Genomic DNA, 23,166 nt, shown 5'->3' on the forward strand with positions numbered 1-23,166 from the left:
TTAAATAAAAGTCATGGAATAAAGTTTATAAAAGTTTATTCAGAGTATAAAGACAAGTGTAAATTGCACATCAACAAAATATTGCAAATACCTAAAGCTAATTTGGCAGATGATAGTAGTTGGACTACATAAAAATGGCACCTTACAATAAAGAAAACATTTGAAGAGTAATAAATAGTGTAAATAAAAAAACATTGTAAAATTTTGGCATGTCGATATGTAGAAAAGAATGCTTATTTTGTACTTAGAAGTGACTTAAATAAATTGGTCCTTATTTTACCCATATTCAGACTGCACGGTCAGTGAGAATTGACCCTTGGGGATGCTAGTGGCATGGTACCACAATCTGGTATCCAAAAAAACTGTAAAAGATTAAATAGAACTAAAAATACATTGTCTTATATCAAATATTTCTTTCTATTTCAAATTGTGATTGAACAAGAAAAATTAATTCTTTGATAGGATGATGGCACCAGTAATAGACAAAAACCAAATGATGAACATGAATGCATATTATAGAGAAACTTAGGGTTGTGCATTTTCACAGCTATCTACATAAATTCTTCAATGTTTCTGGTCTTACCAATGTCTCCTGGTTCAACATAATACTGAAGCTTATGGCAAACATCATCACATTCAGGCACTGGGGCAATCAACCACCACTTGACACCTTTTACTTGCCCCTGCCACATCAGTCTTGAAATATAGTCCAGCTGCAAGTTAAATAAACAAATTATATTTATTTTATAAAAACTTGCAATAAAGAAACATCAACCCAAATACAGGTAATTTTTTTTTTAATAATGAGGGCAACTATCAGGTCCCGTACTGCTACAACAAAATGTGGTGTTGTGGTCTTAGGAGACTTTCCCTAACTTTTTAATTAGAAACGATTGGCATTAACAGATAAAAAAAAACCGGCCAAGTGCGAGTCGGACTCGCGCACCGAGGGTTCCGTACATTACATAATTTTAACAATTATTTTTTATGTGAAACGTGAGTAAAAGGTAAATTGCGGTTTACGATTTATGACGTATTAAAAAAACTACTTACTAGATCTCGTTCAAACCAATTTTCGGTGGAAGTTTGCTTGGTAATGTACATCATATATTTTTTCAGTTTTATAATTCTCTTATTTTAGAAGTTACAGGGGGGGGACACACATTTTACCACTTTGGAAGTGTCTCTCGCGCAAACTATTCAGTTCAGAAAAAATGATATTAGAAACCTCAATATCATTTTTGAAGACCTATCCATAGATACCCCACACGTATAGGTTTGATGAAAAAAATTTTTTTGAGTTTTAGTTCCAAGTATGGGGAATCCCCAAAATTTATTGTTTTTTTTCTATTTTTGTGTGAAAATCTTAATGCAGTTCACAGAATACATCTACTTACCAAGTTTCAAAACTATAGTTCTTATAGTTTCAGAGAAAAGTGGCTGTGACATACGGACGGACAGACAGACAGACAGACATGAATCTATAAGGGTTCCGTTTTTTGCCATTTGGCTACGGAACCCTAAAAAGTACAGTTCGCAACCAAATCGTTGATTGTGACAAAAAAGTTGATAGTAACATTGTCTTACATGCATAACAGCTCCCATTTCATATCCAAAGAAGATATTTTCAGTTGCTGGGAACTCTGCATCTTCAGGAAGGAATTCTGGCATGTTATAATATTGTCTGACTTTAGCTAAAATATCTGGATGACAATTTCCCCTGAAAAAAAGAAGAATTTTCATTTCACCTTGTTGAAGTGCTTTGTCATGCCAATAATATATCACCTTGAGTGTTTTTGTATGAGCTTGTATAGAGTAAACAATATAGATTAGTTTGTAGATTGCATATTTTACTAGTCATTTTATACAAATATATGATGAATATTGCAATGAAATACTGTGAATTACAATAGGATACTCAGCATATTACTAAAAAACCTCTAGTAAAAAAATTAAGTTAACAATACATTTAACCTTTTGACCGCCAAAGACGGTAAATCACGTCGTCGACATTTTGTGCCACTCACGCCGCCGACGTCATTTGCCGTCCAAACTTAATTTATCAAAGACTCTTTAATAAATAACTATATTTCTTTGTTTGTATTTGCATTATTTTATTTTGCCCTTCTACTTTATTGTATAACTTTATTACAATTCAACTATGAATAGAAGGTTAAAAAAAAACAACATTATGTTATAATACGACTTACCCAGTATATAGCATAGCTAGCCACGCCAAAAACGGCACTTGACGTCGCCTAGTGATGTGACCGAGTCATGGAGGAATAATATTATTATATGAAAGTAACAATCTCCTAATAGAAATCGTTTCGCGCAGTTCCGACAAACACGCTAGCGCCATCAATAATAGATATGGCTTAATCCCATACATTTTGTAATAGGAGTTGTTTTTGCTAAAATAACTGCTATTTGTGCTGTTACGGTACTTGTTTTCGTGCTTAATTTAAACAACTTGGTTTGAAAGACGGTACTGACCTTTTGTGATAATGTAACCCCTTATGCATTTATTTTATTGTAACGATACTGCAGTTTGCTAATTAGTAGGTAATAATAATCGACAACGGGTTTGCACATCTCTGAGTAACGCGCGCTTATCAGTGTTCCGTGCGCCCATGACGGCACTTCACGTCCGTCACCACCAAGTAGTGATGTGGCATTATTGAGAGATTTGAGTGGAAGTTACAAGTACATTTTGATATTTAAATACGTTATTTAAAGGTTTTTAGTAGAGCTAAAAGCCAGAATTATCTAATATTATATTGTAAAACACCTGTGTAGTGGTTCTTCTAATCTAAGTATGTCAAAAACGAAATCAGTGAAAATATCGATATCCTGTTTTGTAATCACTATTGTTCTCTAAGGTTTTATTTTGCTTCATTGCGGTGTCACGTCGAGTTACGTCAATGCTTGGCGTTCAAAAGGTTAAAAAAAACCTCCATGAAAAAACCATTACACGAGACCAATTTTTCTCAATGCCCGTACATAGGAATACTACTAGACTACCTAAAACAGTGAGATGGAAGTCACGCACAAATGTAAAAAAAAAGTTATACGGTAAAAACATGGAGGTGATATATTATTGGCCGGTACTGTACATTTTAAAAATATCTCTTACGCTTTCAAGTAGGGATTATACAAGTAAAATATGACCTCTTATTCAGCGTGCTCAGTGCATACTCTAAGAGGTAAATATGTAGTCACTTGTAGAGCAGCTCATTCTATTTTTTATTAGACTTTGTGTTCTACTGCTAGGCAAGAGTGCCTTGTTTCCTTTATTTAACTCTGCCATTTGTATTCCTTCTAATTAAAAAAAAAAGTAGTTTGCTATATACTTACCAACCAACATACCAGGGTTTCTGCCCTGGCTCATTCCTAGCCCTGGCATCAGGCATATTAAATACTTCCTTCAATGTAAACAGATCTGTTTTGAAATTAAGAAATTGGCATCCTTCGTCAACACTCTCATAGCTCCCCACAGTATTCTCATATAGCCTCTTGAATTTGTAAAAGTCAAGGTCCGTAGCTCTCCAGTGGCTTATGGCATTTTTAACTATGATAGGTCTAGATGAATATGCATAGTTCTGAAACAAAAGAATAATATAAGTAGAAGCTAACTAGGCAGAACAGAAGAACTAATAATGCCTACGCCAACCAAGTCTTGGGATTTGTTGCCAAGCGGACTCCAGGCTCCCATGAAGTTTGGTTCATGAATTTTCTCCCATTTGGGCTTAGAGGAATCAAAATACCAGCATTTAGAAGTGACACTGTTGGAATGCTGTGAACGATTCTGACTATGGTCATTAGGGATATGAATAGTTTTCTTACAGTAAAGTCTCGCCGGGAGACGTTCCGTAATATAATGGGTTTCGTGACGTTAGCACAATATGCGCAATCTGCCAGCGGCCGAGTCGCTTCCCACACAAGGTAATTGTTAGGTAATAAACATCTCACACTTAATACGCTATTTCCTAAACTCACGCTTATCACTACCGATAGAAAAACTACAACTATCGCCACCACCAATTTCCTGTTGTAAACTTTGTTTGCTGTTTCATTATTATAATTGCAAACGTAATCATACTGTCTCAGTAAGACCCCGTTTAATCCACCGTCAATGGCACTTTTTTGTATGTTGCGTATAGCTTTTCTTATAACTCTAGTTCTGGGGGGCGCTTTTAGCATTATTACTAATGCAAATAAATATTTCTCTCACATTTTAAAGGATAGTTATTAGTGTATAAAATACTAAAATAGTTTTGAAATTGCCTTTTGCGACTATAGTTTTGACAATTTGACATTTCCATAAAAGTACATTAGACTTGTTTTCATTTTACGCTTAAAAATTAAACGAAACGCCTTCCTGAGATATTCACCTAATAAAACCAATAATTTGTTGCAACCAGGATCATGAATAATTATTTATTTAAACAACTTTTGTGCAGGTAAAAGATATTATATTTATAATTATATTTTGACATACATAATATTAAACAATTTTATTCTATTAAACCGTATAGTCTTAATTTCTTTCGTCGATTCCAAAGAGAATAAAATATATGAAATTGTCTATGCTCGCACTGACGGTGACGCTTCCCTAGATTCTTGCGCTTCCACCTTTGCTCACCCGCGATGTCGACCACCTGTCAAATGTCATGTTAGGCAAGTCAACGAACCGATAACCGATGAACTTGGCGGTTTAGTTGATAATTAATCAAACTAAGCAGAAATGCCCCCTAAGAAGCGCGATAAAGACAATGAAACAACAAAAAACTCTAAAATTGATCATCTCCAGGCCGACCATGAGCTGTTTTTGCAAGCATTTGAAAGTAAGTTCCAGTGTTAGATAGTAAGCTTTCTGTGATGAATAATAATTTGTGCTAGATAATGCTTTTTTGTGTTTTACAGAGCCAACACAAATATACAGATTTCTGCGAACTCGTAACATGCTATCGGTAAGTTTTATTGAATTCTACAAACAAAACACGCTATTAGGTTGCACGCTTTTTTCTACAACTGTACTTTCATTGTTTGCAGCCGATTTTCCTGAATAGAACATTGTCGTATATGAAGCGGCGGATGTCTAGGAGTAATAAAAGTCGCGTGGGGTTCAAGGTCAGCTCTTTGCTGGAGAAAATCACTTTGAAGAAGAGTACAGAACTGCAACCTAACAGTTTGGGAGGGTACATGACTCTGACCTTTCTGGGCTTTTATGACAAGAGCTTGGTGGATCCCAGAGACTACCAAGTGAAAGTAGAGACCTTGCTGCTCAAGATATGCCATAAAAAGAGGAAAGAGAGCTCATCTGATGTAATGGAAGTTTCGGTAAGTGTTCAGAGTTCATTTAATGACCGGTTCTCCAGTATGTACCCTTATTTATTATCATTCCGTTTATTTACTGAGTATGATCTTGTGACTAAGGAACTTAAGTTCCAAGAATGTTCTAGCTAGAATTATTGATTATTTATAGTCTGGTTAGCCCTCTGTATGGCTCTCAGCCCTCAGGCTGAACCACCTTCGTGTGCTGATGACCTTTGCAAAAAACCCAACCACCGTGCAAATCATGCTACAACAACTGGTAACCGAAAGCGCGAAAGTAGGCCTCTCCATCAACTCAAGTAAAACAAAGGTGATGACAAACATTACCACCCAATAATAGTTGACGGAAATGAAATAGAATATATCAAGTAATATATCTATCTCAGTCAGAAATATCACCAGAAGATCAAATGCTCAATGAACTAGACAGAAGGATTAATAACACATGGAACAAATACTGGTCTATGAAACAGATAATGAAAAACAAAAGTGTACCAATGAAAATAAAATCCAAACTCTACACCTGTCTACTTCCATGCTTGACATACGGTTGTGAAACATGGGCATGCGCTAAGAAAAACATTGCGATTTGTCAACATGGCATGGAAAGAAGCATGCTAGGAATAAGGATGGATGGAAACTGACAACAATCAGGAAAAAAACTAAAGTCAGACACAGCCAGAGAAATAAGAAAATGGAGGTGGACAGGTCACATAGCCAGATCGAAAATAAGCAAATGGACACAAAAATAACCAATTGGTTCCCTATAAACAGCGAGAGAGGTCAGGGACACGCGCGCAGGGACGATTTCCCACCAAAGTGGATAAGAACAGTGGTAAAAGAACAAAATGAAACTACAAATGAGTCAGTGAATAAAGGCTAATTGTATTGTATTGTAACCCTCTGTATCACTTTTCCACTAGCCTTAGGGCTATACCTAGTCGGCTCATAAGTTCTGTCACTGGCCTTTAAAATTTAAATTTAGAACTCCTAAAACAAAAACCGTTCTGCATTTGAATTTCGAATCTTTATTAAATATTTGAGTAGTATAATTTTGCAATTTTCTGTTTTCTTCAACATGGAGTGGTCGCTTAAAGATAGCCGTACCGCAATAATTGCACTATATCGTTGTGGTCACTCGCCAACTAAAATTTTTAAGCTACTTGAAAATTTAAAATTCTCTAAGATTTGTGTATCGTACCATAGAAAGATACAGTGAGGTCTCTAGTTTAAATGACAAGAAAAGAAGCGGTCGTCCGCGTACAGCTAGGACTCCAGCGGTTGTACAAGCAATTAGGGCACGCATTGCCAGAAATCCCGCTAGGAAACAAAAAGTTATGGCCCTCCAGATGGGTTTGAGCAAAAACACGGTGAAAAGAGTGCTTAATCAAGACCTGAGACTTCGTGCTTATAAACGAAAAACTGGCCATCTTCTCAATGGTCGGCTTAAAGCTTTAAGGCTTAAAAGATCTAAAGCTTTATTGAAGAAGTACGCTAAAAATAAGCACCGTTGTACTGTTATACTGTTTTCGGACGAGAAAATTTTTGACATAGAAGAAAACTGTAATAAACAAAATGATAGAGTGTACGCTCGCAATAGTAAAGAAGCGTCTAATAGTATTCCCCGTATTCAAAGAGGTCATCACCCTTCATCTGTGATGGTTTGGCTGAGAGTTTCTTATGCGGGCGTCACTAGTATGCATTTTTGTGAGAAAGGAGTAAAAACTAGTGCCAAAGTGTACCAAGACACGGTGTTGACTAATATTGTGAAACCACTATCCCATACGATGTTTCTAAACCAGCATTGGGTTTTCCAGCAGGACTCTGCTCCAGCCCATAAGGCAAAGTCTACACAAGCCTGGCTCGCCTCCAATAAAATCGACTTTATACGGCATGAAGATTGGCCCTCTAGCCCAGATCTTAATCCTTTAGACTATAAAATATGGCAGTATTTAGAGGAAAAGGTGTGCTCAAAACCTCATGCAAATCTAGACTCGCTGAAAAAATCTCTTGCTACGGCAGTGGCCAATATCGACATGAAAGTGGTGCGTGAATCCATTGACGACTGGCCACGAAGACTTCAAGCCTGTGTAGATAATTATGGCGGTCATTTTGAATAAATGTTATACATTTCGATTCTCTAGTTTATAAGCTTTCAAACGCTGTACAAATTATACGGAATAAACTTAAACTTTTGATTTTATTTGATACTATGTATATGACAGAACTTATGAGCCGACTAGGTATTGTTTTTGCTACCTAACTGGCAGCCTAACAGTTGCTAACAGTTAGCAAGCCATACTTAAATACAAATAGGAGCATTTTTATCTATTAGCGCCACTTGCAACCATCCCACTAACCCGGGGTTAAGCAGTTAAACCATTAACCCAGTGTCAAATTGTACTGATAACCATAGTAACTCCAGGCCACTTGCACCATCCAACTAAGCTGGAGTTTTTTTTTTTTTTTTAAAGATCATTTATTTTCAGCTAAAGGTTACAGACATTCCAGGGGTCTCCGCACTAGGCAGTGCCTGTATCGCGGGGAACCAATTATAATTTAAATATCAGACTTTGTTACAATTAAAACTACAAACTAAGGCTTAATCTAGACACAATATTGAAACTAAATTTTGTTAAATATGGCTTAACCATAAAACTTAACTAAACTTAACTTAGTTAACCCCATTAACCTACAGTTACCATGGTTACCAGTACAATTTGACATTGGTTTAACGGCTTAACCCCGGGTTAGTGGGATGGTGCAATTGGCGCTTAGTGTTTTTTTTTTCTACATTATTTATCTTAGATAAAGTATTTTGTTAAACAATTGTCTCAGAAAAAGTAACCTTTGTCTCAGAAAAAGAAATTCTTATACCTAATATCTCCACAAAATATGAAGCATGTTAGATAATTAAATAGACTGCAAAAATACCATTTTTTGTATTATAATACCATAGAAACAACTTGACTCTTACTATTTTCTAGATTGGCACCTGCTCACTGCCACTTAACCCGTCCACTTCGGAGCCCCCCACCATGGCTTCAGCTGTCAGTATCTCCAGCGTCACCTTCAGTCCGTCTCAGGGGCCTAATGTCAAGTCCTACATGCTTATGCTGAAAGTCACGGTCACAAGGAACTCGGGGAACACTGCCAATGGTAGCAGCAGCTCTACCGAAATCATGAATGGAGATAGTGAAGGTAATGTTTAACCTCTAGCGTCCCACGGTCCTAATATTAAATCCAATGAAATCGGAATTATTTTATTAATAAAGGGAAGGAATGGTTTGGAATGGATTTCAAAATGAAACAAATTCAATAATATTTTCTAATGCCATTGAATCTGCTTATATGATGGGTAGTTAGAGGTTAATATAGCTCAGCTATAAGATTTTCTAGAATATAAATAAATAAATATTATAGGACAATTTTACTTAGATCGACCTAGTCCCACAGTAAGCTCAATAAGGCTTGTGTTGTATATAGGTATATATAAATGGGTATACATAGAAAATATCATATTTCTGTCAAACTATTTAGTGTTAGCAAAGATAGATCAGATGGCGCCACTAGTTTTGGCCTACTCTCGTATAGAGGGCGTTGACTGTTTCGTTTGTTATTTATAATTTTAACGCATACCAGTGAAAGAACATGGGTCAAAATCATATATAAAAAGAATTAATGCAAATAAAAAAATCATTTACCCATATTTAAATACATTTTAACGTATTTTTATAAATCTTCATTTTTAGTTTTAAAGTATGTCGATAGATGGCAGTGAATTTACAGTGGTTACAAAATTTACTATGACAGTACCTATCAATGTACTATCTTATTATATCCTCATTGGTGTTAGTCTCAGCTTTCCGAGTCCGGTCCGGACACATCCCTACAAACAAGTTTCTGTGCATGATGGGTGTTAAATCGTCACCACTGTGTGTAAACTGTCAAAAGACTGATGACTTGTCTCATGTGTTGTTGGAAGGCGTCCGGAATTCGGACTTGAGAAAAAGAATGTTTGGTAGTCTGGGCTCGTTGCACAATGGACAGATCAATTGTTGGTTGGCAGAGCCTATATCAGACAAAGCAATCAGTGTTTACCACTTTATTGACCTCTCCCTTGAGTAGGGAACTATGTAAGCACCCATGAGGCTGACATGTTCACCTAGTGTTCAAAGCCTCAATAAAAACCAGATTTAAAAAAAATAAAAAAATTTAAGAGGGGGTTTAGCCATGAAATAAGTACTTACATAGGAAATTACTAGATGAAAAAAACATTATTCTTGATTTTTTTGTCAATGTTTAAGTTATTTTGTATTGAACAGAACAAGCAATAATAGTAGTAATTTAGACTTGCAGGGCTAGTATACAACCACGAAAGTTAAAACCCTTACAGTTTGTTAAAAGTTCACTTGTATCACTCGCACTACTAAAATTGTCTATAGATCTCTTGACCTCTTGGCGTAGAGTGTCAGATTTATGACATGTTTTGGAGACTTAATAATTTAGTTTTTTTTTTAAAGCAGAACCAGCCACAAAGCGCCTGAAATCATCAGAACATGGCAATGATTCGTCTCCCGACAGCAAATGGAGCAAGCTCTATGGCAGTGAGCTGATAGTGTATGACAAGCACAACCGCTGCTTGCTTACTAACGGAGAGTATGATCTGGTGCTGCATGATGTGACACCAGGTGGACGGAGCACAACACTGGCCAGGTCTCCGCATAAGGCTCTGATGGCTCAATGGGAGACTATTCCTAATGTAAGTTTTAGTCTTAACTTTGCATATTTATTTATTTTATTTCATAGGAAACCTTACAGCTACGCTACAGTAACGCAGCGTACTACATAGGCGAAAAACACGCGAACGCGAAGCGAAGCGATGCGAATCAATCCTTTGATACCTATAGAAGTGTCCTACGTGGGCGATCTCGTTGCGAACGCGAACGCCGTGGGCCCGCCGCGCCGCGCCGCTTCGCGTTCGCGAGTTGTTCGCTTACGTAAGACGCTGCGTAACAAGAAAGGTAAATGACATAGAATAATGAAACAGTGCGAAATAAAAATTTCCACACGTAGAAACTGTTATGGATACGTATTATATTTCAAAAGATGCATCTAATTCGTAGTATATAAATAAGCTTAGAGTGCTTAACTCCATCTCCTTATGGATAAAAACCCATTTATAATAAGTTTTAAGTGAGCTTAGCGAAAACTTATAAATATATCTAATAAGTCTTATTAATATAAGTTACTGTTCATAAGTAAGGGTAGCTATGTAGGGAGTGAGGACTAAGTAATAAGCTAACTTGTTTCTTTATGGCAATGTGTTGAATTAGGATGTCCTAACTAACAACTTATTTATCACTATTATCCCTTATTTTTGGTTAGCTTGAACTTTTTATTCTTTAGCATCAAAGGTCTTCAAACTTTTTCTTATTCGCTCTGCCATTATTCGCCTAGCCTATTATAAAATAATAGCACATTGTTACACAAATTGACTAAGTCCTCCAGTAAGCTCAAGAAGGCTTGTGTTGTGGGTACTTAGACAACGATATAAATAATATAATATACAAATACTTAAATACATAGAAAACAGTAGTTACGAACTGGTAACCAGTCGACGAAGCTCCGCTCTCGCTGGGCTTCTACTTTCGCTCTGAGGGACAAAAGAAACCTAACTAACCTATCCAGGATTCCAGGTTAAAAATAACTATCGTGACTATCGTGAGGTGTCTGTTTTTTAATGCGGGGGGCTTGGCCCCCGAGCCCCCCCCCCCCCTCCCTTTTGTCACTCTTCTTGTCCTTGTCCTAAACTGCGTAGGAACGTATTCAGTTTTGACAACTGAATGCGCCAGAGCCGTATTGAAGGAAATTTGTATGGAAACTTTAACATTTTTTTTCTCAAAAACTATGGGGTTCCGCACCATAAGACTTGGAGGGGAGATTTCTTATGATGAGTACTTTCTATAAAAAAAAAAATAAGCCATGAACTCCGCGCCAGCTAAAGTGCAGTTGAGCCAATTTGTATGGGAACTTTAAACATTTTTTTTTTCTCGATAACTTTGGGGTTCCGCACCATAAGACTTGGTGGGGAGATTGGTTATGATGAGTACTTTCTATTAATTTTTAAGAAAAAAAAACCCGCCTTCAATGGGGGATGCCGCTGAAAGCATTCTTAGATTCCAGACAATGAAATGAAAAAGACAGCATCTTTTGCCTAATTATGTAGAAAAGGAGGTAAACCGACCCACTTTTCTAGTAGCATTTCGTTTTTGTAAGGGTCGCAGTTCTAACCTAACCTAACCTACTTTTCTGGTAGCATTTCGTTTCTGTAAGGGTCACAGCTCTAACCTAACCTACTTTTCTGATAGCAGTTCTGTTCTGTGAGAATCGCAGTTCAAAACCCACCCACCTACCTAACCCACTTTTCTAGTAGCATTTCCGGGTCCGGGTCTGGGTCCGGATCCGAGTCCGGGTCCGTGTCCGGCTGTCCGGGTCCAGGTTTGGGTCAGAGTTTGGTCCGGGTCCGGATCCGAGTTGGGGTCCATGTTCAGACCCGGGTCCGGGTCCGAGTCCGGGTCCAAGTTTGGGTTTGGGTCCATAAGGAAGAGAACAAATCGCCAAACGTGAACTATGTGTCATTGAATAGTTCCATTCTGATCATCATCAGCAGTTCCACTTCATCAAATGTCACTTTTTTAAATGTAAATGCTGGATTTGTTGATGAAAATACAAAAATCACTATATGTATGCCTTTCACATTTGAGGAGTTCCCTCGGTTCCTCGTGGGTCTCCTCATCAGAACTCGAGCTTGACATAAATATGTCTTAAAAACTTAAGTTGCTTAACAAACATAAAGAAGTGGACAAATCGCCAAACGTAAACTATGCGTCATTAAAGAGTTCCATTCTGATCATCATCAGCAGTTCCACTTCATCAAATGTCACTTTTTAAAATAGAAATGCTGGATTTGTTGATAAAAATACAAAAATCGCTATATGTATGCCTTTCACATTTGAGGAGTTCCCTCGATTCCTCATGTATCCCATCATCAGAACTCGAGCTTGACAAAAATGTTTCTTGAATACCTAACTTGCTTAACAAACATAACGAAGAGGACAAATCGCCAAACGTGAACTATGCGTCATTGAAGAGTTCCGTTCTGATCATCATCAGCAGTTCCACTTCATCAAATGTCACTTTTTAAAATGGAAGTGCTGGATTTGTTTATAAAAATACAAAAATTACTATATGTATGCCTTTCATATTTGAGGAGTTCCCTCGATTCCTCATGGATCCCATCATCAGAACTCGAGCTTGACAAAAATGTTTCTTGAAAACCTAACTTGCTTAACAAACATAACGAAGAGGACAAATCGCCAAACGTGAACTATGCGTCATTGAAGAGTTCCGTTCTGATCATCATCAGCAGTTCCACTTCATCAAATGTCACTTTTTTAAATGTAAGTGCTTGATTTGTTGATCAAAATACTAAAATCACTATATGTATGCCTTTAACATTTGAGGAGTTCCCTCGATTCCTCATAGATCCCATCATCAGAACTGCTTTTTGACAAAAACGGGACTAATCTGTATGTATATACTTACAATCAAAAAAAGAATTTTCAAAATCGGTCCAGAAATGACGGAGTTATGGAGTAACAAACATTAAAAAAAAAAAAAAAAAAAAAAAAAAAAAAAAAAAAAAAAAAAAAAAAAACCAACCGAATTGAGAACCTCCTCCTGTGAAATCTTGAAGTCGGTTAAAAATAAGCCATAAACTCCGCGCCAGCTAAAGTGCAGTTGAACCCCATCGGCTTCATAGGCAGAGTCACTACCCAAGAGGTTGTCAAATTGGTAATATTAGTATTTTATTATTATCGTCGCGCTATTATATTTTACCATTATAATTTTTAATTATTCCCAAAAGTTTTACAGTCTGTTTTGACGAACAATTCCCTATTTGACTTTATTTTCCGAATTTGGACGTGAAATATTCCCCACAGTTTACGCTCGCTCTGTATACTTACAGTCAATAAAATGCTTATAAAATTGGCCTGGCTTTATACATAAGTTACAAAACCGTTCATTACTTGTGGCTAATTTGTATTATGGCTACGAAACCATAAAATAAACATAAAAGTGAGACGTCATGCAGTGTGTAATAAATAATGTTGAGAATAACAACATTTTTCCCACCTTAGCCCAATGCAGATTTTGTGTTAAGCCCTAGCGACCCGTCCCGGCTTTAAACGGGTTATAAAAAGGGACCTTTCACCCTCCCCACCCGTCAGCTTCACCCCCACCCTCCGGTACTTTTAATATGTCATTTAATACACCATTCTCTACAACTATGCCAAATTACGCTTAATACGCGAATTATTTCCCCCAATTGGCAATTTTTGGTTTTCGTTTGGTGAGCTAATTTGTGCACCAACGAACTGGCCCACTTCGTAGTGTTCGCGCGCAACGCCTCAGCCGCGGTACGTCTACACTGGCCGTTTTGTGCGCGAGGAAATTGCCTCGCGCGTATGCTCGCTCTGTGTGGACCCGGCTAATGCTGACAAACCATAAAGGGATATGTGGCGTTTTTAGTTCGACATGCCCTCTATGCTACGTTGCTAACAATTATGTAATTGTTACAGGAAAATGAAATGCAAACTGACATAAATCCGTTCGACATCTTCAAAGTGAGACCGCTCCTCAAACTGAAGCTCAGCTGGAGCCAAGAACCAACCAACGGGCTGGTGAACCGTCCCAAGCTGTATCAGCAAGAGGCCAATGGTGCTAAGAAGGATACTGTCACTGCTAAGGAGAGACCTTCAGGGAGCCAACAAAAGAATGGGAATGAGGCGAAAAATAGTAAGTTGAATGTAGATTGAACTGCTTGCCGAGGTATTCTTAAGACAATGCAATAAGTACTATGTATACGTAAGGAGTGATCGATTAAACTATCGTGAGAGATATTTCAAAATATTTAGATCACTACGGTTTCACTCACTATTACTTTTAGTCGCTTTTAGTGACATGTTGTTTGGAGTGCACGGAGTAGAGCCGCGGCGGACACTCGTGCCTGAGGAAGGACTCCCGAAGAGTCCGAAACATGTCGCCAAAAGCTACTAAAAATAATAGTGAGTTTTCACTCACGTACTGATCTAAATACGTAAGGAGTGTTTTGAGGGGCATCGTACACGTGACACCCCATGCAGCTGCAAGTGTCCACAGGCCAAACCCTGACTATACATTGTAACTGACTTATATATTCAATTCATAGTCTCGGGATTACTATATGGGTTTTTATACAAATAATAATAATCTATATATAAATATCCGTATCTCTTATAGTAAGAAAAGTAATTGAATAATTATCAATAATAAAATTAGATGTAATTTTCATGTTAATAACTTGTAATTTGTCCTATAGGCGCCACTATGGCCCAAATACCAAACATACATACCAAATTTCAGGACTGTTCCAGAGATTTCGAGGTTTGTCCTATTCCGATTGTGCTAATGTTTGAGCCATAGACGCCATATTGGCGCCTATAGGACAAATTACAAGTTATTAAGAGTCCCCGAATTTCACCTCCCCATGTAAACGGAGTTTCGTTATCATTTTAAAACTACGTGTTGGATTATAAAACTTTGCACATACAATGAGATGAGGTATATCTAGGTCTGTAATTAGTTTATATAGCTCTAGTATGTAATGAAACAAACGAAATAGAGCAAAAACAAGTAAGATTTGTATGAAAAACTTAAGTTCGCTGTATTTTTTACTATTGTATCTGACTGAAGCAACATAAACTAATTACAGGCCTAGATATACCTTATCACATTGTAAGTACAAAGTTTCAGAGCAATCTAGCTAGTCGTTTTAAAATGAGAGCATAACTACGTTTGTATGGAGAACCAAGCTTGTCGGGGATTCTTAACATGAAAATTCTACAAACATACCAAATTTCAGGACTGTTCCAGAGATTTCCAGGTTAGTCCTAATCCTATTGTGCTACATGACGAAAGTTCTTCTTTGATGATAATCACTATAATCAGTCTCTCGATTTCTAACTCTGCAATAACACTTAAATTTTTAATTTAATCCATAACTTAATATACCTATAAATAAAACAGAATTAAATAACTAAACTATAAAACTAAAACTATCCTTAACTCATTCACTTTATTTGGTTTCCATTTCTACAGGAGAAAAATCCAAATCGGATTCCAGTGAAGAGAACAAACGTCAACAAATCATATACCAATTCCTATACAACAACAACTCGCGGCAACAGACGGAGGCCTGCGACGACCTGCACTGCCCGTGGTGTTCCCTCGACTGCGGCACGCTGTACTCTTTACTGAAGCATTTGAAGCTCTGCCATTCGAGATTCAATTTCACGTATTTCGTAAGTATACGACATTATACATGTATATTACACACACAGTAAATATTAATATAAATGTTTTAACACTAAGCAAATTAGTACGGTTTAACTCAATTATTTTGAGTCATTCGCGCGATATGTTTCGGAGAGGCTAGTATAGTGCGACATAAAATAGTAGAAATTGAAGAAAGTGAAACTAAAAACATTCCATACTACTTTTACGTCAAAAATGTGACAGTTACGTAGGAAGTGGCGCCCTCAATGACCATCATCCACCATGAGTGTGACAGTGTCAGAGATAATCATATTAATCATATACTATCTTTGTCTTACACTAGTAGTACTAGCACCCAAAAGAAAAGAATGAGTAGTTTTTTTTGTTCTTATACTTCTTGTTTACTGACAATTTGGTTTGACCAACTATAATATAATTTAAATTTAAAAGTGGAAAAATTACTGCCTTGGGTGAGACTTGAACTCACGGCCTCTGGATCGAAAATAATAAAAGTAATTTAGAATGGGTAGCACATCGTAACTGGTGAATTTCCAATATGACTCGGAACTCCGGTGGCCGTTTAAGAAGTGTAACACTCTTACGGTAGATGTCGCTAGGGTCCCCTAGACCCATATAGTGGAAAGATTTGCTGACTATGGATGAGGTCTTGGTGGCTCAGTTGGCAGAGCGCTGGAGTATCGATCCAGAGGCCGTGAGTTCAAGTCTCACCCAAGGCAGTAATTTTTCCACTTTTAAATTTATTCTAAGCTAAATAGCATCGATCGCAGACGTTTCTGCTTGTTAAAAATGAATTTATAATATAATTTGTCTCCAGCCGATCCCCGGCGGCGCTCGCATCGACGTGTCGATCAACGAGCTGTACGACGGCTCGTACACGGGCTCGCCGCACGACCTCATCGCCGCGCAGGGCCGCGCCGCCGCCGCCGGGCCGCGCGCCGGCCCCACGCGCCGCACCAGCCTCACCAGAGTGCTCATCTGGAGGCCGAGGGCCCGGCGACGCCCGCAGAGACACAGCCTGGCGGAGTTCTTGGAGCTCGATGATAGCGAATTGGTCGAAGCTCAGCGGCCGTATCTCACAGGACATAATCGGTAAGTTCATCAGTGTTCAGTAGAACCTAAAGGCACCCACTCGTTGCCCCGGCCTTACCAGATTAGGTATAATAATATAATGAATCTGCGGGCTAAGCACGGTCGCATTTTTATCGCCTGTCCACCATGCCTCTCACGTTCTAACAAGTATGTAAGTGCGAAAGTGACAGGCATAGTGACAGGCGATAAAAATGCAACCATGCTCCCACCGCTGGAGACCCAGGGCTTGCTCGTAATTATCAAAGGCATTCGATTATTCGGTGAAAAGACCACCGGTTTAGACTTAGATGAACTCCATCTGCCGTAAAATCAGGTAACTTTAGTCCACAACTTAAATACAACTATATATGGTCCAAATTCAAGTTTCAGTAAAATATGTATAAATATTTTTCAAATTATGTTGATTATATAATACAGAATGAGCATTAGTGTATCTAAGCCCCAAAATAAATGTAACGAGTACAAATCATAAAGGCTTGTTAAGAATCAACGTTAAAAACTTGGACCATTGTTATACTTAAGGACTATAGCTACTTGATTTTAGGGTACCTACTTTTGACAGAATATTTATGAGTAATGGCAGTAATCAACCATTTACTCTAAACCATTATTCATCTTATCCTTATTTTTGGTTTGTCAGTTACGAAAAACTAAATATTTATTCCAGCCTCTATCATCACACGATCTCCTGCCTCCCGGTATACCCTAACGAACTGGACATAGACTCAGAAAACGAGACCGACCCCCTCTGGCTCCAGCAGAAAACCATGATGATGATCGACGAGTTCACTGACGTCAACGAGGGAGAAAAGGAGCTCATGAAGATGTGGAACCTTCACGTGATGAAATACAACTACGTCGGTGACTGCCAGATCCCGCTAGCTTGCCAAATGTTCCTCCAAATGAAGGGGAAAGAACTCCTCGAGAAAAACCTGTACAGAAACTTTATACTCCACATGTGTTCATTACACGACTTCGGGCTTTTAAGCCCGGTAGCGCTCTACCAAACGGTGCAAATGCTTAATCAAATGCTAGCGGACAACGCTGAAGCCAAAGAAAAAATGAGAGAATCGCTCAAAGCGCAACGCGAGCACTGGAACGCAGTAGGCAAATACCAGCAACCAGTAGTGATCGAGCAAAAACCACAGAGCAACACAGCTAAATTAAACAATGTCGAGGCCTCTCCATCCGTTAGAAGAAAGACTTCTAATCTTAATAATAGGATCAATACCCCGAGCACTAGTTTTAAAAACGCTCCGAGCACATCCAACGGTGACACGAAGAGGAAAATGTCTTCAGGTAGTATTCAGAGCCGCAAGCGGTCGTCGATATCAGAGCGGAAGCGATCAGTATAGCGAATACTGACGCGCTCGGGGATGCGGTGACGCGTCGAGTCGAGGCTAAGTACATTGTGAAGACTCTAGCGGGGCATTTCTGCGAGAAGTCACAAGTGTGCATTTGTACAACATATTTCCTGAATAGTATAAAGTATAACAAGTTATGTCGGTTTTTGACGCTAGGCATAAACTTTTGAATGATTTATCTGTTGTCTTTGCCTTATATTTCTTTGCCTAAACAGTGTGTTAACGTATTATCTTCGGTATCCGTATACCTATAGTCTATCCCTAATAAGTTGAAACATAAATAATCTATCTAAATTGTCCATAATTTTTAATTTTTCAGAGTAATTACAATTAAATGAAAAGCCTTTTTAGGCGTCTGGGCGGCTAGATGCTAAATTTTAACCCATTTTTCTGTTTCCATTTTGTAACAAGTGACATCTCGCAAAAATGCCCACAAGACTTATTAAAAAGTGGATTGTCATCAAAGTATATTCTATTATACGTAGATAAATTTTCAAGACTGGATGATAGATTCGCTTTGATGATTAGCATTTTTTAATGACTTTCTTTTTTCAAGTGTTTAATGATGATTTTACAATAATGACGCGAGGTGATATAGGTGGGTATTCCACCTGTCGGGCTATTCCCACTATTTACCACTAAGTTGTTACCAACTCGGTTTGGTGGTAACTACTAGGAATTTTTTTCCCAGTGGTTACCACTGGTAATAGGTGGGATTTTTTTTCCCTGTAGTTACCACCAAAATTTTGTTAGAGTTCAATACAATAAAACAGTATACTAGAAATATGTGACGTTTTCAACCAAAAGATACCACATTGTCGCTTGTCAATAAGGTTGATTTCTAATTGAAGCTATATGGAAATAGCGCCTTACTGACAAGCGATAATAACCTTTTGGTTGAAAATGGCACATATACCTATAGAAACTTTAATAAATAACTGTAAGTCGAACAGTGTTTCAGTAAACTGCCTTAAAAGTGAACAAAAATATTAAAACAGTTTAACCGGTACAAGTGCAAAAACTAAAATAGTTAAGGATAAATTTAATTTTCCATTTAGATTTGTTTTCATTATCCGTTCTTCAAGTGATTTTATTAATTAAACAGTTTATGTCTAGGCATTTAGTTCCCTTTAAGGCAGTTTACTGAAACACTAATCGACTTATAGTTATTTATATATAATATTTATACTGTTTTTATTACTATTGAACTCTTAACAAAATTTTGGTGGTAACTACTGGAGAAAAAAAAAACATTTTTTACCAGTGGGAACTACTGTGGAAAAAATTCCCAGTAATCAGTGGTAAAAGGTGGGAAAAAATTCCCAGTAGTAACAACTTGGTGGTAACTAGTGGGAAATAACCCCACCTATCCAATATCTTGGTCCAATGTGCATTGCGTCTCACTCTCTCACTAAGCAAATTGTGAGATGCAAATACACATTGGACAAAGAAATTGGAAGCTGGAATACCACCCATGGATAAAATTTGATCTTGCATGTTCCTCTCGTATCTTAAAATTGGCCATATCCAATTGTGAATCAAATAATGTGATGTTCCCGAGCAAAAGGTGCTACTTTAAGTTTTCAATTGTTATTTATAGTTTCGTCCTTTTAAATAAATGTTTAACAAGCAGAAACGTCTGCCTAATTTAAAATGGGTAGCACATCGTAACTGGTGAATTTCCAATATGACTTGAAACTCTAGTGGCCGTTTAAGTAGTGTAACGCTCTTACGGTAGATGTCGCTAGGGTCCCCTAGACTATATAGTGGGAAGATTTGCTGACTATGGATGAGGTCTTGGTGGCTCAGTTGGCAGAGCGCTGGAGTATCGATCCAGAAGCTGTGAGTTCAAGTCTCACACAAATCAGTAATTATTCCACTTCAAAAATTTCGTATTTTTGTCAATAGTATCATAGGGTGGCATTCCACCTGTCCATGTGTATTTGCGTCTCACATTTTGCTTAGTGAGAGAGTGAGACGTAATGCACTTGGGACAGGTGGATTACCAACTTTATTGTAATTCGAAAAAAAGGTACCTTTTGCTTGAAATCGACACCAATGTTGTCAAAATTATTTGCTAGTATTCTGAATAGGATAGTCTTGTTACTGCCAGAAGAATTTAAATGTTAGTCAATGTCCATAAAATGGATGACATTGTAGTCTTAAGATTTTGCATGTTTTTGTTTCATGAGAGAATATTGGTATTATGAAAGATTGTATAAGATGTGTAATATATGTCTATAAAAAAATCGTGCTTCGGTATACGAGACTAATGTAACAGATGGCGCTGTACTGTGCCTTACGAATACTGCAGCAGAATTAAGTGACCCCCCTCCCTGCATAGAAATTTGTTTGCAGGGGGAGTCTCTTAACTGCAGCTTACTGTACAACCAAAGCTACTGTATAACGTACAGTCAGCATCGAAAAAATATTGTCGACCAAAGTGGCCAATTAATCCAATTATATCGGGACACATCCTTATTTCTAAACGAAATTGTGTTACGATGTATTTGGTCACTTTGGCCGTCACTTTCTCGTTGTTGCTGACTGTACGAAGCCGTACAGCGCCATCTACATCATGTATCAAATTCGAAGCACGAATTTGTCTAGACTTACACATCTGATAAAGAAAGGACGCGTAGCGCGAGGAATTTCGTACATCCACCCGTCTGTTCCTATCTCTATCGCTCGCGCATAATTATATCCCTGTCCCGCTCAGTGACATTGACCGCCGGGCGGGACGACAGTATAATTACGCGCGTGCGATAGAGATAGGAACAGGTGCGAAATTCCTCGCGCTTAGCATCCTTACTTTACAATCAATAAATCTTAGATATTGGTATTATTGATTCCCAATAAAATGTTCATCACAAACAATCTGAGACTTTATAAGTATATACAGTTTTATTTTATATGCGGGACGATTGCGAGTTTTTTTTACTAATCATGTTGATTGTTATGATTATATGCAATAATAGCTCTTGTATTTAGAGATGTAAGCGAATCTTTCTTGTTCTCTTTTTAGCATACACAAAAAACACAGCTAAGCTAAATGGCGCTGTACGTTTTTTGGTAATTACCTTCGTTGATTCACTTCATTCAATTGTGATTTGCAGATGGTTCCATACATCTAATTTTCTACCTTATTGTAGGAAGCATAAAATTGGGAAGCAGATTCAACCCCTTGATTCCCGGGGATCAAAATTGATTAGCCAAAAAACAACCTTGATATTTTAAATTTTAATTGAATTTTGATTGTCGTTGCTGACCTCGAGCGTTTAAACATCGTCTTTATTCTGTCTTTGTTATGGTAGAAATTCAATTGTATTAAAATCATTTGTCACTCGCAAATGTAAAACAATTTACCCGTAAGGAAGCCAGATGTAGTGCATAAAATCCTCTACCACCGTATTTTCACGGAAACGTGTCATGCTGTTTCAGTCAGTTTCAGTATAAAAAGTTCTGAAGTTGACTGAAGCATGTCAAATACGAACGTTTCCGAGAAAATACGATGGTAAAGATGCACTATATATTCTGTAATTTCTATGACTGTGCACGTTTACTTTAGGTTCTTTTAAGCTTTACACCGTCTGTACCAAATAGTGACCAGAAGGTTTTTATCCATTTGATTTTATACTTTATATTTAAACAAAGTCAATATTTAAAACACCACAAATTCGCATGATGCTTGTAAATTGTTATATTGACTATGATTATTAAAACAATCACTCTTTAAACATTGTAAGGTCGTGTTACGATATATTTGTCAACCCTGGCTACTGTCACTATTTGTTGACTGTACAGACAGTATCAAAAGTAGCGTATCAGACTATGCGTCAAAAGTATCTACCATTCTCTTATAGCTTAACAAAAAGAGATATGTCCAATGGGGTTGGCCGGTCGAAGTAATTCACAGATGGCGCCAGCATAGCTTGCCCTGTCAATCCCTAGAATTGTGTCAAAATTTTGTTTTTTTAATGGAATTTTATGCCCTGGATGCCAGCCCTTTAAGCTAAATCTCATAGAAAAAGTGCAAGCTATGATGGCGCCATCTATGCAAACCTTTGACAGTTGCCAACCCCATTATAGAACAATAATCTAAACTGTTATTAAATAAGAAAATAGAACAGGTACCGTCAAGTGGGGGAACTGGGGACCGGAGGGTTAACATTAGACAAAATATTCCCCAACTATATGAATGTGGCTGACATCAGTGTTTTTAACAATCTTTGAATCAGGATTTACCAGTCTGGGTCAATTTTTCAACTAGATTAAGTTCATATTAAAAAAAAATGTCGAAAGTTAGCCCTCTGTCCCCTATTACCCCACTTCACGGTACCTGCTAAGTTAGACATAGACAAGGGAATATTGGCTTCATCAAATGATTGGCTTGCATAAATGTTTCTTAAATTAAACGAATACAATACAATGCAATACAATAAATTTAAAAGGCAGTTTCGGTCGGTCGATTTTTCAATATTTAGAAGGCTCTAACTCATGATCTACCTTTGCATTAGAAAATTGATTAGAGCATACTGCAGGTATTCCTGGAGTTTCTTGAAACTTAAATAAGTAAATCGTAAAATACGACTACAGAAGTTTTGAACGTCAATCATTTGTTTTAGTCATTAAAACTTGTATTCGTAAGTAATGGGTTGACCATTGTAATCGATCATTGCCAATTTAGGGTTGTATCCGTATCATAAGATAGCTTTCCTCTAGTAAAAGTTTTCTATCTCTACTGTGATGTTTCTAGAAGCACCTCAATTGTCATAAGACTAAAATAAACTTTATGTCGTCTACTTTAAGGCTATAATGTTTTGCATGTCTGCTTAGTGTGGTCTTGTGGTCGGTAAATATAGTAGAAGGTAGTAATAATTGAGTAAACGATGAAATATTTGAAGGGCGTCTGTATGTCTTGTCAATAAAATAGCTATTTGTGAGAACAAAGACTTAAAACGCCCATGGACAACTG

The 23,166-nt window shown here is 37.5% G+C and overlaps 2 protein-coding genes across 3 annotated transcripts; one reads left to right on the top strand and one right to left on the bottom strand.

Moving 5' to 3' along the window:
• Positions 1–21: 21 nt before the first annotated feature.
• On the bottom strand, positions 22–4,303 carry LOC134745163 (uncharacterized). Of its 2 annotated transcripts, XM_063679147.1 has the most exons (5): positions 3,847–4,303; positions 3,358–3,602; positions 1,588–1,720; positions 584–713; positions 22–362 (listed from the first exon to the last, which is right to left on the bottom strand). In XM_063679147.1, the coding sequence occupies exons 1-5, from the start codon at positions 4,201–4,203 to the stop codon at positions 277–279; spliced, it is 951 nt and encodes a 316-aa protein (XP_063535217.1). In that variant the 5' UTR covers positions 4,204–4,303; the 3' UTR covers positions 22–276. The 2 variants fall into 2 exon arrangements, with proteins under 2 accessions (XP_063535217.1, XP_063535218.1); XM_063679148.1 differs by lacking the exon at positions 584–713.
• A 343-nt stretch (positions 4,304–4,646) lies between these two features.
• LOC134745117 (polycomb protein suz12-B) lies at positions 4,647–22,760 on the top strand. Its single transcript, XM_063679079.1, has 9 exons — positions 4,647–4,847; positions 4,927–4,973; positions 5,056–5,343; positions 8,325–8,538; positions 9,864–10,099; positions 13,983–14,199; positions 15,541–15,743; positions 16,553–16,827; positions 17,495–22,760. The coding sequence occupies exons 1-9, from the start codon at positions 4,748–4,750 to the stop codon at positions 18,180–18,182; spliced, it is 2,268 nt and encodes a 755-aa protein (XP_063535149.1). The 5' UTR covers positions 4,647–4,747; the 3' UTR covers positions 18,183–22,760.
• Positions 22,761–23,166: the final 406 nt, after the last annotated feature.

This window comes from Cydia strobilella, chromosome 11, assembly GCF_947568885.1.
Source record: "Cydia strobilella chromosome 11, ilCydStro3.1, whole genome shotgun sequence".
Lineage (NCBI taxonomy): Eukaryota > Metazoa > Arthropoda > Insecta > Lepidoptera > Tortricidae > Cydia > Cydia strobilella.

Coding starts and splice junctions, on each gene's coding strand:
- LOC134745163 (XM_063679147.1), bottom strand. CDS start 4,203: ATGCTAAAAGCGCCCCCCAGAACTAGAGTTATAAGAAAAGCTATACGC. Junction 1,721..3,357: donor AAACCCTGGTATGTTGGTTG/GTAAGTATATAG, acceptor TCTTTTTTTCAG/GGGAAATTGTCATCCAGATA. Junction 363..583: donor TGTTGAACCAGGAGACATTG/GTAAGACCAGAA, acceptor AATCTTTTACAG/TTTTTTTGGATACCAGATTG.
- LOC134745117 (XM_063679079.1), top strand. CDS start 4,748: ATGCCCCCTAAGAAGCGCGATAAAGACAATGAAACAACAAAAAACTCT. Junction 4,974..5,055: donor GAACTCGTAACATGCTATCG/GTAAGTTTTATT, acceptor CATTGTTTGCAG/CCGATTTTCCTGAATAGAAC. Junction 10,100..13,982: donor AATGGGAGACTATTCCTAAT/GTAAGTTTTAGT, acceptor TAATTGTTACAG/GAAAATGAAATGCAAACTGA.